Source organism: Budorcas taxicolor, chromosome 5, assembly GCF_023091745.1.
Source record: "Budorcas taxicolor isolate Tak-1 chromosome 5, Takin1.1, whole genome shotgun sequence".
Lineage (NCBI taxonomy): Eukaryota > Metazoa > Chordata > Mammalia > Artiodactyla > Bovidae > Budorcas > Budorcas taxicolor.
Window position 1 is genome coordinate 89654161 of NC_068914.1, and position 13385 is coordinate 89667545.

Consider the following 13385-nt stretch of genomic DNA (forward strand, 5'->3'; position numbering starts at 1 on the left):
GACTCCATAGACTGCAGCCCACCAGGCTCCTCTGTTCATGAATTTTACTCTCTAGGACTACTTTAAATCAATTTTTTAATTTTGGGAAATATTATGGGATGAATGACTCAGTTTCTTAAACAAATAAATGGTAATGAAAAAAAAGGATGATTTAGAAACTTAACAGATTTAAGTACTTGAGACATACCAAGCAAATGCAATGTGTTAAAAAAATCCAGGCATGAGCAACAATAAAAATGTACCTTTAAATTAGTCTCCCCAAGGGAAAATGCTAAAGATGGGTGCTGGGACCCTATATTTTAATGAGATAGTAACTATGGGCTAAGGAGAGTTTAACTTCAGCTACCACAAGACTGATTTCCTTCTGGGTACTCATCATCATTAGCACCCAGATCAAACTGAAAATCTTACACAGTAGTGATATTCTGCATTCATAAAAATGTTTTGTAGGTAGACACATGGTGTACTTAAACTCAACCAAGGTAACAAATAATTGTACTTCCTTCAACCACCTCTCATAACTGATACTAAAATTGGCAAAACAAAATCAAGAAAACATTTTTTACTACAAAGTAACTTTCAAACATTCTGTGATAATCAATACATATTTACTCTATCCTGGCCTTTCAGTTCAGTTCAGTTCAGTCACGCAGTCATGTCCGACTCTTTGCGACCCCATGAATCGCAGCACGCCAGGCCTCCCTGTCCATCACCAACTCCTGGAGTTCACTCAAACTCATGTCCATCGAGTCGGTAATGCCATCCAGCCATCTCATCCTCTGTCGTCCCCTTCTCCTCTTGCCCCCAATCCCTCCCAGCATCAGAGTCTTTTCCAATGAGTCAACTCTTTGCATGAGGTGGCCTGGCCTTCAGAACAGTAATAATTTTACTATTAAACTTGCAGTTCTGAAGCACTAAATAATAAAAGTCATCATCTTATGTTGAAACCTAGAAGCAGTCAATTCACTCATGTTTTTAAGTAGAATAAGAATAAACGTTGCCAAAATAAACCAGCTTCATAACCAGAATAAAACTGTTCAATGACTAAATCACTGTTAAGATACTAACACTAAAATATTTCAAAGATTGATTTAACCTTCTAAGACAAGGAGAGGTTTAATATGCAAAACCATTCCTTTGAAAACACATAATTTAGACAATTTCTGGTGTGTGTAAAACTCTGTTTTTTCAATAACCACAGAGCCATTTCTGGTGTGTGTAAAACTCTCTCTGTTTTTTCAATAACCACAGAGCCAAATAAAGAGCCCTTTTCATCTTGTTCTTGGAACTAAATGAGCCATAACACTCTACTAGTCCAACAAAACTCTTCCGTTTTCATCGTCTCAGTTAGGCACAATTCTTTCTTTCTCTATAGGGTATTTTAAGCACCCAGGTCAGGTCATTCTGCATCACAGTCTATATGACATTTCTTTTGTTATTTTAAATACTGTATCATAATGATTCCTGAAGAGTGTCTCACTTACTTTTCCTCAAATTTTCTCTTTTCTCTCCTTTAATGCTTTGTTTTTCTTCCTTATGACAGTCTTCATTGCTTACTCTTGGCCTCCTCTTCTATGCTTCAAAACAGGGTTCGGTTTTTACAGCCACTAGCAACCAGTCAGAATTTATTTATTCTGATCAGTAAACTGTCAGATTAATACATTTTATCTGCATCTAACTGCTGCTGGTATCACAGTTTCCACCTATGACGTGAGATGCTTATGGGTCTCAGTTTTCTGAAAGTCTAACCAAAAAATGATTTCAACCTACATAACTGAGTTACTTTAATTATGAATAAGACTTCAATTCTCATTAAAAATTTTTTAGCTAAATATCATGCCATACTTAAAAAAAGGGAGAAAATTTCAGCCCCATTTTTCTACATACCATAGACAGATTTCCCAAGAACCCTGAAGACTGTGTAAGCCGGGGAGACCTCCCTCCAGTTCCAAGAATGCAGGATACATCTGGTTGCCTCAGTAAGCTCCGGCTTGGTGGAGTAACTACAAGCAAGAAATTAGTAAAAAGAATTCGAAGTGCATGAGCATTGATCATGAAAATGAAACAAGCAAATAAAAACGAACAATTTTCACTTTTCAATTATTTAGATTCTAACCAAATATACTTTCAATATTAACATTTCTATAATATCAAGATTTAACTTATTTTTCTAAATACGAACTTTTGGTACTACTGAGCCCACCAAAAAAATTTTACTGCAAACAGAAATGCTGTCATTATAACGTAACTGAACATAAAAAAAAAAAAAAAAAAAGACACTCATGAGTTCATGAATTTATCAAATTCTAATTTTATAAAGCATACTATAGTATAAAGGACATGGACTCTGAAGTAAGCAGATTATGATTTGAATTTTGGTTCCATTACTTACATTTTATCTGCATTAATCAACTTCTCTAGTTCTCATGTTCAGATTTGGCAAAACAGAGACAATATCTACTTCACAGCTATTATGCAATTATGTAAAGCCCTACACATGGTAAGAGTTCAACAAATAGTAAGTGCAATCCCTATTATTTGCTCTTAATTAAAAATAACTTATAAAATATAATATATATTACAGTATTAGCTGCTATTACTATTATCATTATTAAATGCTTTAAAAGCAAAAAAATCTTACAAGGTTGTCGAAATGAGCTCGGAGTTCGGGGCATAACCTGGTTTCTTGGAGTGGTATTAGAAAAAATTTCGTCTTGGGCTGCGCGAACTACAGGAAATGTTAAAGAAAGTTTTTCGTATAGAAAAAAACATCACTAAAGTTAGTATGAACCATATTTCAGTTCAGTTCAGTTCAGTCGCTCAGTCGTGTCCGACTCTTTGCGACCCCATGAATCGCAGCATGCCAGGCCTCCCTGTCCATCACCAACTTCCGGAGTTTATCCAAACTCATGTCCAAAGAGTTGGTGATGCCATCCAGCCATCTCATCCTCTGTCATCCCCTTCTCCTCCTGCCCCAAGTCCCTCCCAGCATGAACCATATTTACACTATACAAAATATGGGAATATGTTTTTCAAGGACAAGGTATTTTATAGCTACCATATTTTCTATGCAAAGAGTAAATAATTCCTTTTCCCCTTTAAATTCTAGTTATCAGTTACTACAGTCTTGAATTAAGTGCTGAAGTCTTAGGTTACCATACACTGAACTAAGAGTTCTTAGAACTCAAATAATAAAGAAAATCTAATCTCAGCAAAAGCTAACCACAATATGACAGTTAGCAGTAAAATGGAACATCCTTATTTTCAAGGAAATATGAATCTCACTGAATTTCAGCATCATATTTACCAAATAACACATCTGGAGAGTTAAAAAAAATTAATTTCCACAGTATTTTATTGCAGCTAGTGTTTAATATCACTATGAAGTCTATAATGCTAATTCCAAACATGTTACAATTTTTATAATGATGCTTAAAATGCAAAGGATACTTAAAGCTCTTTTTTGGGCACTCTGTTTGCGAGCAGTCCGAGTCACCTCTGCCTCCCGGATCACAGGAGATGACATCTCTCCAAAGCCACTCCTAAAATGGCAATAATCAAATTCACATGAATGAAATGAGAAAGGAGCATTTGCAAAAAACTTCTATCATTATGACTGAAGCAAAGGATCCTAAGTCAGTCTTTGTTTTTTTGTTGCTAATACTTCTCTGATTCCAAATCCAGCTTATCTCTCAAAGTCCTGCTCAAATTTTACCCGCATAAAGTCTTCTCTGACTTACTTGTTAATTTTTTCCTCCTCTGGAATTATTTTAACACTTGGAATCTAAATCTATATTCTAACACTGCTTTAAATAATTGCTTCGTGAAGATAAACCTTTCTTCGTTGGATTGAGGAGGTTCCTAAAGTTGCAGGAACTCTTAAAAGGATGTCTGTAGTCTCCAAAGTACTTCAAACCATGGATACTTCTAAGCTGGTGACTTGGGAAACTAAATAAAAAATAAATCTAATAAATTGGAAAGAAATCATCCTTCAAGCTTTTCTTCCCAGAGTACACTAAGGGTGTCGCCTGTCTCAGCACTATTATAGTCACAGACATTCTCAGCCCAAAGTCTAGAAAATAAATTGTGTGTATTATGAGACCTGTATCTTAAGAATCTAACGTGCATTTCCCACTTGAAATCTTCAGATAGATATCTCTGGCCTACAGAATCAAGTCCAAATTTTCTAACATGGCTTTTATAATCTAACCCCAGCTTACCAGTTCAGCCACAAACATCACTTTCATACAAACACACACTGCATGTGACCATTAAGCTACACTTTCATATCCTTACACCTTTATACCTTTGTAGGCAATTCTTTTCAGAGGCCTACATTCACCTCTTTGGTCTATCTGGTGAATACTTACTCATCAAACAGCCCCCTAGAATCTAGAAACACATATCCAGGTTGGCAACTTGGTTCTTAGCTTCCTTTGTTAGCTTCCTAACTGATCAAGTTCCTTAACCTCTTTTAGCCTCAATGCTATGTATGAAAAGAGGATCACAGTAGCTACCTTCATAGGATTGAATAACTCATCAGGCCCCTACATAAAGATGAGTTATTCAAGGATCTTGGCAAGGACCATATCCGTCCCCGGCCCAAGCGGCCTTTCTCCCTTAGCTGCAGTCTTCCAGCCGGAAAAGGATGCCTAGAATCAGCACCCAGGCCCTCGTCTGCTTCCTCTGAGTCGGGTTTCACCTGTTTCATTCCTCCAACACGCTGGAGAGGAAAGTGATCGACTTCAGCCTTCACCACCAGAACTTACCTGTCCATGGCTACAGCCTTCTCCACCGAGAACTTTGCAAACTCAACTCCAGCTTAGCCACCGCGTTTCAGCCTACCCGCTCACCGGAAGTAAACCCTTCGACCCGGAAGCAAGTTCTCATGTTCTCGCGAGGGATGGGAGGGGAAAAGAACCAACTTTTCCTCTAGGCGCATGCACAAAGCCGCAGTTTCGGCCTGCGCAGGCGCAAAGTTGTGTCGGCGATTAACGGCTCCGGGCTAAGCAGGGCCGGACCAGGGGCGGGGTAGAAGTGGGGTAGGAGGCGGGGCCTGATCGTTTATCCGTGCTGCGCGGCCGCCACTTTGCTTGACTGACATTTGTGGGCGTGGTCCAGGCGCCGGTGTCCTGCTAGAGGTCCTGATGTATATTGATGGTATAGAAAAACGTGAAGCCATTTCCTCATACTCTATGGGAAACACCCTGGTCGTTGAATTCAGACGTGCTGGCTCTGCTCTACATCTTGGAGGTTCTTATATCTCTGACTGTACTCACCTTGTTTGAGCTGAAGTGTAAACCCCTTACAGTCTTTGAAACTGTTTTCCATAGTGGCTAATTATTCTTTACTTGGTATATTTCCCTATTAAGGAGAAAATGATCACCTGTCTTAAAAAGTGTAAAAGGTGTTGGTATCGCCCTCTATTTCAAAGTGCAGTAGTCAAAAAGCTGTATATTCTAGCCCTAAAGGAATAAGTTTACGTTTTCCTTAGACATTTGTTGATATATTCCACCCTAATCCTGGGAAATGTCGTTCCAGGAGGACTTCTTCATACCTAATTCCTGCTGAGACAGCGTGGGGTTTTGAAAAAACGTGGCGTTGAGCTCCACCTAGGTTAGAAACCCCGGCGCTGCAGATTCCTTGCCTGTAAAATGGAGATAACGCGTTCATCACAGAGTTCTTGGGAGGATTAAAACGAGATGTCAAAGGTGCATCGCACATAGTAGTCATCGAAATGTTAATTTTCTCCTCCATCAATAACTATTTGAGTCTCACCCTAGTACTCTCTTTTTTTTTTTCCATATTCTAATTTTTCTTGTACAAAAGAGTACTTGTCTCTTAATGGAAAATGAAATGTGGCCTTAATGTTTTTTTGTCAGTACTGGAATCAGGTTTATTCAAAGTAGGAGCCTGTTTCAGGTTCTTGCCATGTGTCCCCTGGCAAATGAATTGTAAAGTGTTTTATTGTAAAATGTATTTGCGTTGATTGACCATAAGGCACACAGTAAAAGGGAAGAGCAGTTTGGAGCAAAGGATTACCTCCAAGGTTCACTTCATATGTAAAGAGGGAACATTTGTGTAAAAAGTGTGCCAGGAAACTACCCTGGAGGTCCAATTGTTAAGACTTTGCCTTCCACTGAAATGGGTGTAGTTTTCATCCCTGGTCCGGGAGCTGAGATCCCACATGCCTCTGAGCCAAAACAACAACAACAACAAAAGCCCAGAACATAAACAACAGAAGCAACATTGTAACAAATTCAATAAGACTTTAAAAATGAATTTTTAAGACTTTAAAAATGGTCCACATCAAAAAATTAAAAATTAAAAGTGCCTCATTCAAAAGGCAACAGCAAGCCCAGAAATAAGGAATGATTTCTATGGGCTGGGTAATTTCATAGACCAGGGCTTTCCAGGTGGCTCACTGTAAAGAATCTGCTTGCTAAGCAGGAGACGTGGGTTCTATCCTGGGTCAGGAAGATACCATGGAGAAGGAAATGGCAACCCACTCCAGTATTCTTGCCTGGAGAATCCATGGACAGAGGAGCCTGTAGAGCTATAGTCTATGAGGTCCCAAAAGATTCAGACATGATTTAGTAACTAATCAGCAGCAGTAATTTCATAGGCTAACAAGTGGAAGAATTATTTCAACTATTTTGGGGAAGGCAGGAGGATTTCAAGGAATTAGGCCACCACCACTTGATGACTTTTTACAGTGGGTGGGCCTCAGAACTGTCATGGCAACTATTATTTAGATGCTAATATATTACAATAAGCATATAAGGCTCAGGCTTCCCTTGTGGCTCAGCTGGCAAAGAATCCACCTGCAGTGTGGGAGACCTGGGTTCGATCCCTGGGTTGGGAATATCCTCTGGAGAAGGGAAAGGCTACCCACTTCAGTATTCTGGCCTGGAGAATTTCATGGACTGTATAGTTCATGGGGTCACAAAGAGTCAGAAACAACAACTTTCACTTCAGTTTATGAGGCTCAGTGTCTACAGGAAGTTGAATCTTCTGTCATCTTGGACCTAACTGGTTCTAACAGTTTATGTCATATTCTCAAAGGCTATGTCATTTTTTTAAAAAATAATTTTATTTGCTTATTTTTGGCTGTGCTGGGGCTTCACTGCTGAGTGGGATTTTCTCTCCTTGTGGCAAGCAGGGACTGCTCTCTAGCTGTGGCATGCAGGCTTTCCATTGCAGTGGCTTCTTTTGTTGAGGAGGACAGGCTGTAGAGCATGCCGGCTTCAGTAGTTGGGGCTCCCGGGCTCTAAAGCACAGGTTCAGTTGTTGTGGTGCGTGGGCTTAGTTGTTCATGTGGGACCTTACCAGACCAGGGATGGAACCCAGATGTCCTGCATTGGCAGGTAGATTCTTTACCACTGAGCCAGCAGGGAAGTTCAAAGTCTATATCATTTTTTAAAAGGAGGTACCCTGCCCCATTCTCTTCTGTTTCAGTTTTACACCACTACATTTGGGGGTTGCTTGTTACATAGCCATAGATAACTGGAACAAATGGGATTAGACTATAACACTGTTTTATAATCTGCTTTTCCACTTAACAGTGTGAACATTTTATCATGTCAAGTATTACTCATCTCCATCATTCTTAAATTAGCCAAATATTTTGAAAGAGGAAACTTTTGTCTCTATTTACATTAAGGATACAGCTTCACAGTCTGACCTCAACCCTCACTGCTAAATGAAATCTGCTCCAAGAAAAGTCACCGAAGATCTCTTTGTCAGGAAAAGTTTGCTTTTCATCTCTCATCATCTTGGGTGCGTTTGACGCTGTAGACCACTGTCTTGTCTGCCACCTTCCTGTAGGTGGGTGTCAGGACTTTACTAATGGGCTTCTCTGGTCTGAGTCCTCTGGCTTCTCTTAACTAGTCTCCTATGTGGGCTTTTGAAATCTGCCTTTCCCTTAAATGTTGATTCATTTTCTTCAGAATCCTAACCTAAGCTCTCTTTTTTTCAACTCTGCAGAATCCTCAGTCTTTAAACTACCAACTTTTCCCTCCAAGATTCTCAATCTATACTTCTTGTCCGTATCTTGCTTTTACTGGACATGTCCACTTTGAGGATACAGAGTATCTGAAATCTAATATGTTCTGATTCTAAGCTTGAACTCAACAGATCTGCCTCCTCACTCAAGTCCCACCAAAACAACAGAACTACAACCCTATCTCTCCGACGTTTTGCATCTTTGCAAATGGCCACATGCAGTTGCCCAAGCCAAAAGCTGGGGTTTTATTTCAGTAGGAGGGAAGTTTCACAGGGCAGAGGTATTCATCTCTTCACTGTAGATCCTCCAACTGAACTTATTTTTTCCTCTTGCTAGGAGAGTAATCTTCTAAAAATAGAAGTCTGATCAGGTAACTCAAATTTCAGTTTCTATGTGATCTCAATTTTTAACTTTAAACTACTTGACTCAGCCTTCTGGCATCATCTTACCACTCTCTTTATCTCAAATTCTGTGTTGTAAGCATGTTCAACTACAATTCCACACATTGCCATATGTCCTCCACATCTACCAAGCAGACACAAATAAGGAGTAATCAATGCCCACATCACAAATGCTATGCAGTCATAAAAGGATGTTTACAGATAGTTCATAATAACTTGGAAATGTTTCTGTTTTGTTTTAAATCAGGGAAGCAGGTGGACCTATATTATACATCAGCATGCTCAGAAACAATGTAAAAGTACTAAATAGGGGCTGGGATGATAGTGATCAAGAATGAACTGGTCACAGAGTTTTTTTAGGGCACTGAAAATATTCTGTATGATAATATAATGGTGGACACATATCATACATACTTGTCCAAAACCATAAAATGTACACCACCAAGAGTGAATGAACCTTTATGTCAATATCAGGAGTAAACCCTTTTGGAAACTCTGTGGACTTTGAATGATTATGATGCTAATGCAGGTTCATCAACTGTGAAAAAAATATCCCACTCTGGTGATACAGGCTGATAATGCGAGAGGCACTACATGTGTGAGCCGCGGTCGGGGGAGATATGGGAAACTTGTGTATTTTCCTCTAACTTTTGCTATGAACCTAAAACTGATCTAAAAAAAAAGGAAGTCATTAAAAAAAATCTGAAAGATCACACGAAATGTTGATAGTGGTTGTCTTTGGTGAGATTTGAAGACTTTGTCTTGACTGTTTTTATTGTCTAGTTTACTGTGCCTTTTTATAAAAAGCAGTTTATTTTCATAACATATAACATAGTTGAATTGAAATTCAAAGGACTATTTTAATAAATTCATTTAAAATTCAATAAAAAAACAAAAGGAACAATAAAAATAATTCCAGTGAGTCAGATATGAATCAGGTGAATTAAACTATGGTAGGTGCTGAAATTTTTTTTGCCATATCCAAAACAGTGAAGAATTTTGAATGTAGTTGTAAGATACACTATCAGTCAGTCAGTTCAGTCACTCAGTCCTGTCTGACTCTCTGCGACCCCAGGGACTACAGCACGCCAGGCTTCCCTGTCCATCACCAACTCCCAGAGCTTGCTCAAACTCATCTCCATTGAGTCAGTGATTCCATTCAATCATCTCATTCTCTGTCGTCCCCTTCTCCTCCTGCCTTCAGTCTTTCCCAGCATCAGGATCTTTTCCAATGAGTCAGTTCTTTGCATCAGGTGGCCGAAGTATTGGAATTTCAGCTTCTGCATCAGTCCTTCCAATGAATATTCAGGACTGATTTCCTTTATGATTGACTAGTTGGATCTACGTGCAGTCCAAGGGACTCTCAAGAGTCTTCTCCAACACCACAGTTCAAAAGCATCAATTCTTTGGAATTCAGCTTTCTTTACAGTCCAACTCTTGCATCCATACATGACCACTGGAAAAACCGTAGCTTTGACAAGATGGACCTTTGTTGGCAAAGTAATGTCTCTGTTTTCTAATATTCTGTCTAGTTTGGTCATAGCTTTTCTTCCAAGGAGCAAGCGTCTTTTAATTTCATGGCTGCAGTCACCATCTGTACTGATTTTGGAGCACAAGAAAATAAAATCTATCACTGTTTCCATTATTTCCCCATCTATTTGCCTTGAAGTGATGGGACCAGATGCCATGATATTCGTTTTCTGAATATTGAGTTTTAAGCCAACTTTTTCACTCTCTGCTTTCACTTTCATCAAAGGGCTCTTTAGTTCTTCTTTGCTTTCTGCCATAAGGGTGGTGTCATCTGCATATCTGAGGTTATTGATATTTCTCTTGGCAATCTTGATTCCAGCTTCTGCTTCATCCAGCTCGGCATTTCTCATGATGTACTCTGCATATAAGTTAAATAAGCAGGGTAACAGTATACAGCCTTGACGTACTCCTTTCGCGATTTGTAACCAGTCTGTTGTTCCATGTCCAGTTCTAACTGTCGCTTCTTGACCTGCATACCTTACCTGCCTCATGAGAAATCGGTTTGCAGGTCAAGCAGTACACTGTAGCTTATATAGAACAGTAAGTAAGTAACAGGATGTTCAGATATGGTTCAGATAATGGTGGCTTTTAGTTTAATTTTAACATTTGGGGAGCAGTTTTCTTCTCTGAGCTCAAAACATTGCCAGTTCAGTTCAGTTCAGTCGCTCAGTCATGCGCTCACTCTTTGTGACCCCATGTACCGCAGCATGCCAGGCCTCCCTGTCCATCACCAACTCCCGGAGTCCACCCAAACCCATGTTCATTGTGTCAGTGATGCCATCCAGCCATCTCATCCTCTGTCGTCCCCTTTCCCTCCTGCCCCCAATCCCTCCCAGAATCAGAGTCTTTTCCAATGAGTCAGCACTTCGCATCAGGTAGCCAAAGTACTGGAGTTTCAGCTTCAACATCAGTCCCTCCAATGAACACCCAGGACTGCTCTCCTTTAGAATGGACTGGTTGGATCTCCTTGTAGTCCAAAGGACTCTCAAGAGTCTTCTCCAACACCACAGTTCAAAAGCATCAATTCTTCTGCACTCAGCTTTGTTTATAGTCCAACTCTCACATCCATACGTGACTGCTGGAAAAACCATAGCCTTAACTAGACAGACCTTTGTTGGCAAAGCAATGTCTCTGCTTTTTAATATGCTGTCTAGTTTGGTCATAGCTTTTCTTCCAGAGAGCAAGCGTCTTTTAATTTCATGGCTGCAGTCACCATCTTCAGTGATTTTGGAGCCCCAAAAAATAAAGTCAGCCACTGTTTCCACTGTTTCTCCATCTATTTCCCATGAAGTGATGGGACCGGATACCATGATCTTCGTTTTCTAAATGTTGAGCTTTAGGCCAACTTTTTCACTCTCTTCTTTCACTTTCATCAACAAGCTCTTTAGTTCTTCTTCACTTTCTGCCATAAGAGTGGTGTCATCTGCATATCTGAGGTTATTGATATTTCTCCCGGCAATCTTGATTCCAGCTTGTGCTTCCTCTAGCCCAGCGTTTCTCATGATGTACTCTGCATGTAAGTTAAATAAGCAGGGTGACAATATACAGCCTTGACATATTCCTTTTCCTATTTGGAACCAGTCTGTTGTTCCATGTCCAGTCCTGACTGTTGTGTCCTGACCTGTATACAGGTTTCTCGAAAGGCAGGTCAGGTAATCTGGTATGCCCATCTCTTTCAGAATTTTCCACTGTTTATTGTGATCCACACAGTCAAAGGCTTTGGCATAGTCAATAAAGCAGAAATAGATGTTTTTCTGGAACTCTCTTGCTTTTTCCATGATCCAGAGGATGTTGGCAATTTGATCTCTGGTTCCTCTGCCTTTTCTAAATCCATCTTGAACATCTGGAAGTTCATGGTTCACATATTGCTGAAGCCTGGCTTGGAGAATTTTGAGCATTACTTTACTAGTGTGTGAGATGAGTGCAATTGTGCGGTAGTTTGAATATTCTTTGGCATTGCCTTTCTTTGGGATTGGAATGAAAACTGACCTTTTCCAGTCCTGTGGCCACTGCTGAGTTTTCTAAATTTGCTGGCATATTGAGTGCAGCACTTTCACAGCATCATCTTTTAGAATTTGAAATAGCTTAACTGGAATTCCATCACTTCCACTAGCTTTGTCCGTAGTGATGTTTTGTAAGGCCCACCTGACTTCACATTCCAGGATGTCCAGCTCTAGGGGAGTGGGAGTGATCAGACCTTCGTGATTATCTGGGTCATGAAGATCTTTTTTGTACAGTTCTTCTGTGTATTCTTGCCACCTCTTCTTATCTTCTGCTTCTGTTAGGTCCATACCATTTCTGTCCTTTATTGAACCCATCTTTGCATGAAATGTTCCCTTGGTATCTCTAATTGCCAACATGCTATTAAAATTTCCTAATAGTCTTTTTATCTAGAGAAGTAGAATTACAGAAAGATTAAGTGATTTATTTCAGGTCACGGACTTGAACTAAATTGAATCACAAACCAAAAGTATAGTAAATAACAATGAATCATTAATTGAATACAAATATCAGTTTTTGGCTGAACCAAAACCACATACATGTATAAAGAACCCACCTGCCAATGTAGGAGACATAAGAGATGTGAATTCAGTTCTCAGGTTGGGAAGATCTCCTGGAGGAGGGCATGGCAACCCTTCTTGCCTAGAGAATCCCATAGACAGAGGAGACTGGCTGGCTACAGTTCATGGGGTGGCAAAGAGTTGGACACAACTGAAGTGATTTAATCATGCAGCACATTTGCTTTCAGAATGTATATCAAAACTGTGTGCAGGCTTTAAGATCTAGCTTGACTCAGGAGACAATATTGCCTAGAGGTATCAAGAGGGGTCTTGGAATTCAGGTTTCCCAGGTTTGGATGTCAGTTCTGCAATTTATCAGCTATTTATACTAACTCTCACCTCTGAAAATGAAAATATTCTCTTAAGGTAGTTGAAGACTAGACACAAAAACAGCAATAGAGCAAAGTGGTCAAAAGCTCAGATTCGAGAGTTGGATTGCCTGGGGTTACATCCTAGATCCTCTAAGTACTAGCTGCGTGACCTTGGGTGCAAGTGTCTGCTTCTATTTATTTTTTGGGGGTGTAACAGTATACAAGATCATAAGTTTATTATGAAAATTTAGTGAATTGGTGACTGCAGCCATGAAATTAAAAGACGCTTGCTCCTTGGAAGAAAAGCTATGGCTAACCTAGACAACATATTAAAAAGCAGAGACGTTACTTTGTCAGCAAAGTTCTGTCTAGTCAAAGCTATAGTTTTTCCAGCAGTCTTGTACGGATGTGAGAGTTGGACTGTAAAAAAAGCTGAGTGCCAAAGAATTGATGCTTTTGAACTGTGGTGTTGGAGAAGACTCTTGAGAGTCCCTTGGACTATAAGGAGATCCAACCAGTCAATCATAAAGGAAATCAGTCCTGAATATTCATTGGAAGGACTGATGCAGAAGCTGAA

General features: G+C 39.7%; 1 protein-coding gene across 2 annotated transcripts in view; it reads right to left on the bottom strand.

Moving 5' to 3' along the window:
• Positions 1-4865, bottom strand: part of NUP107 (nucleoporin 107) — a 47351-nt gene extending 42486 nt beyond the window's left edge. For both annotated transcript variants that reach the window (XM_052641154.1, XM_052641153.1), the window contains exons 1-4: positions 4770-4865; positions 3451-3542; positions 2642-2728; positions 1888-2003 (exon numbers count right to left, since the gene is read on the bottom strand). In XM_052641154.1, coding sequence (XP_052497114.1) covers positions 1888-2003; positions 2642-2728; positions 3451-3542; positions 4770-4777 — 303 coding nt within the window. In that variant the 5' untranslated portion in view covers positions 4778-4865. The remainder of the gene's footprint in view (positions 1-1887; positions 2004-2641; positions 2729-3450; positions 3543-4769) is intronic.
• Positions 4866-13385: the final 8520 nt, after the last annotated feature.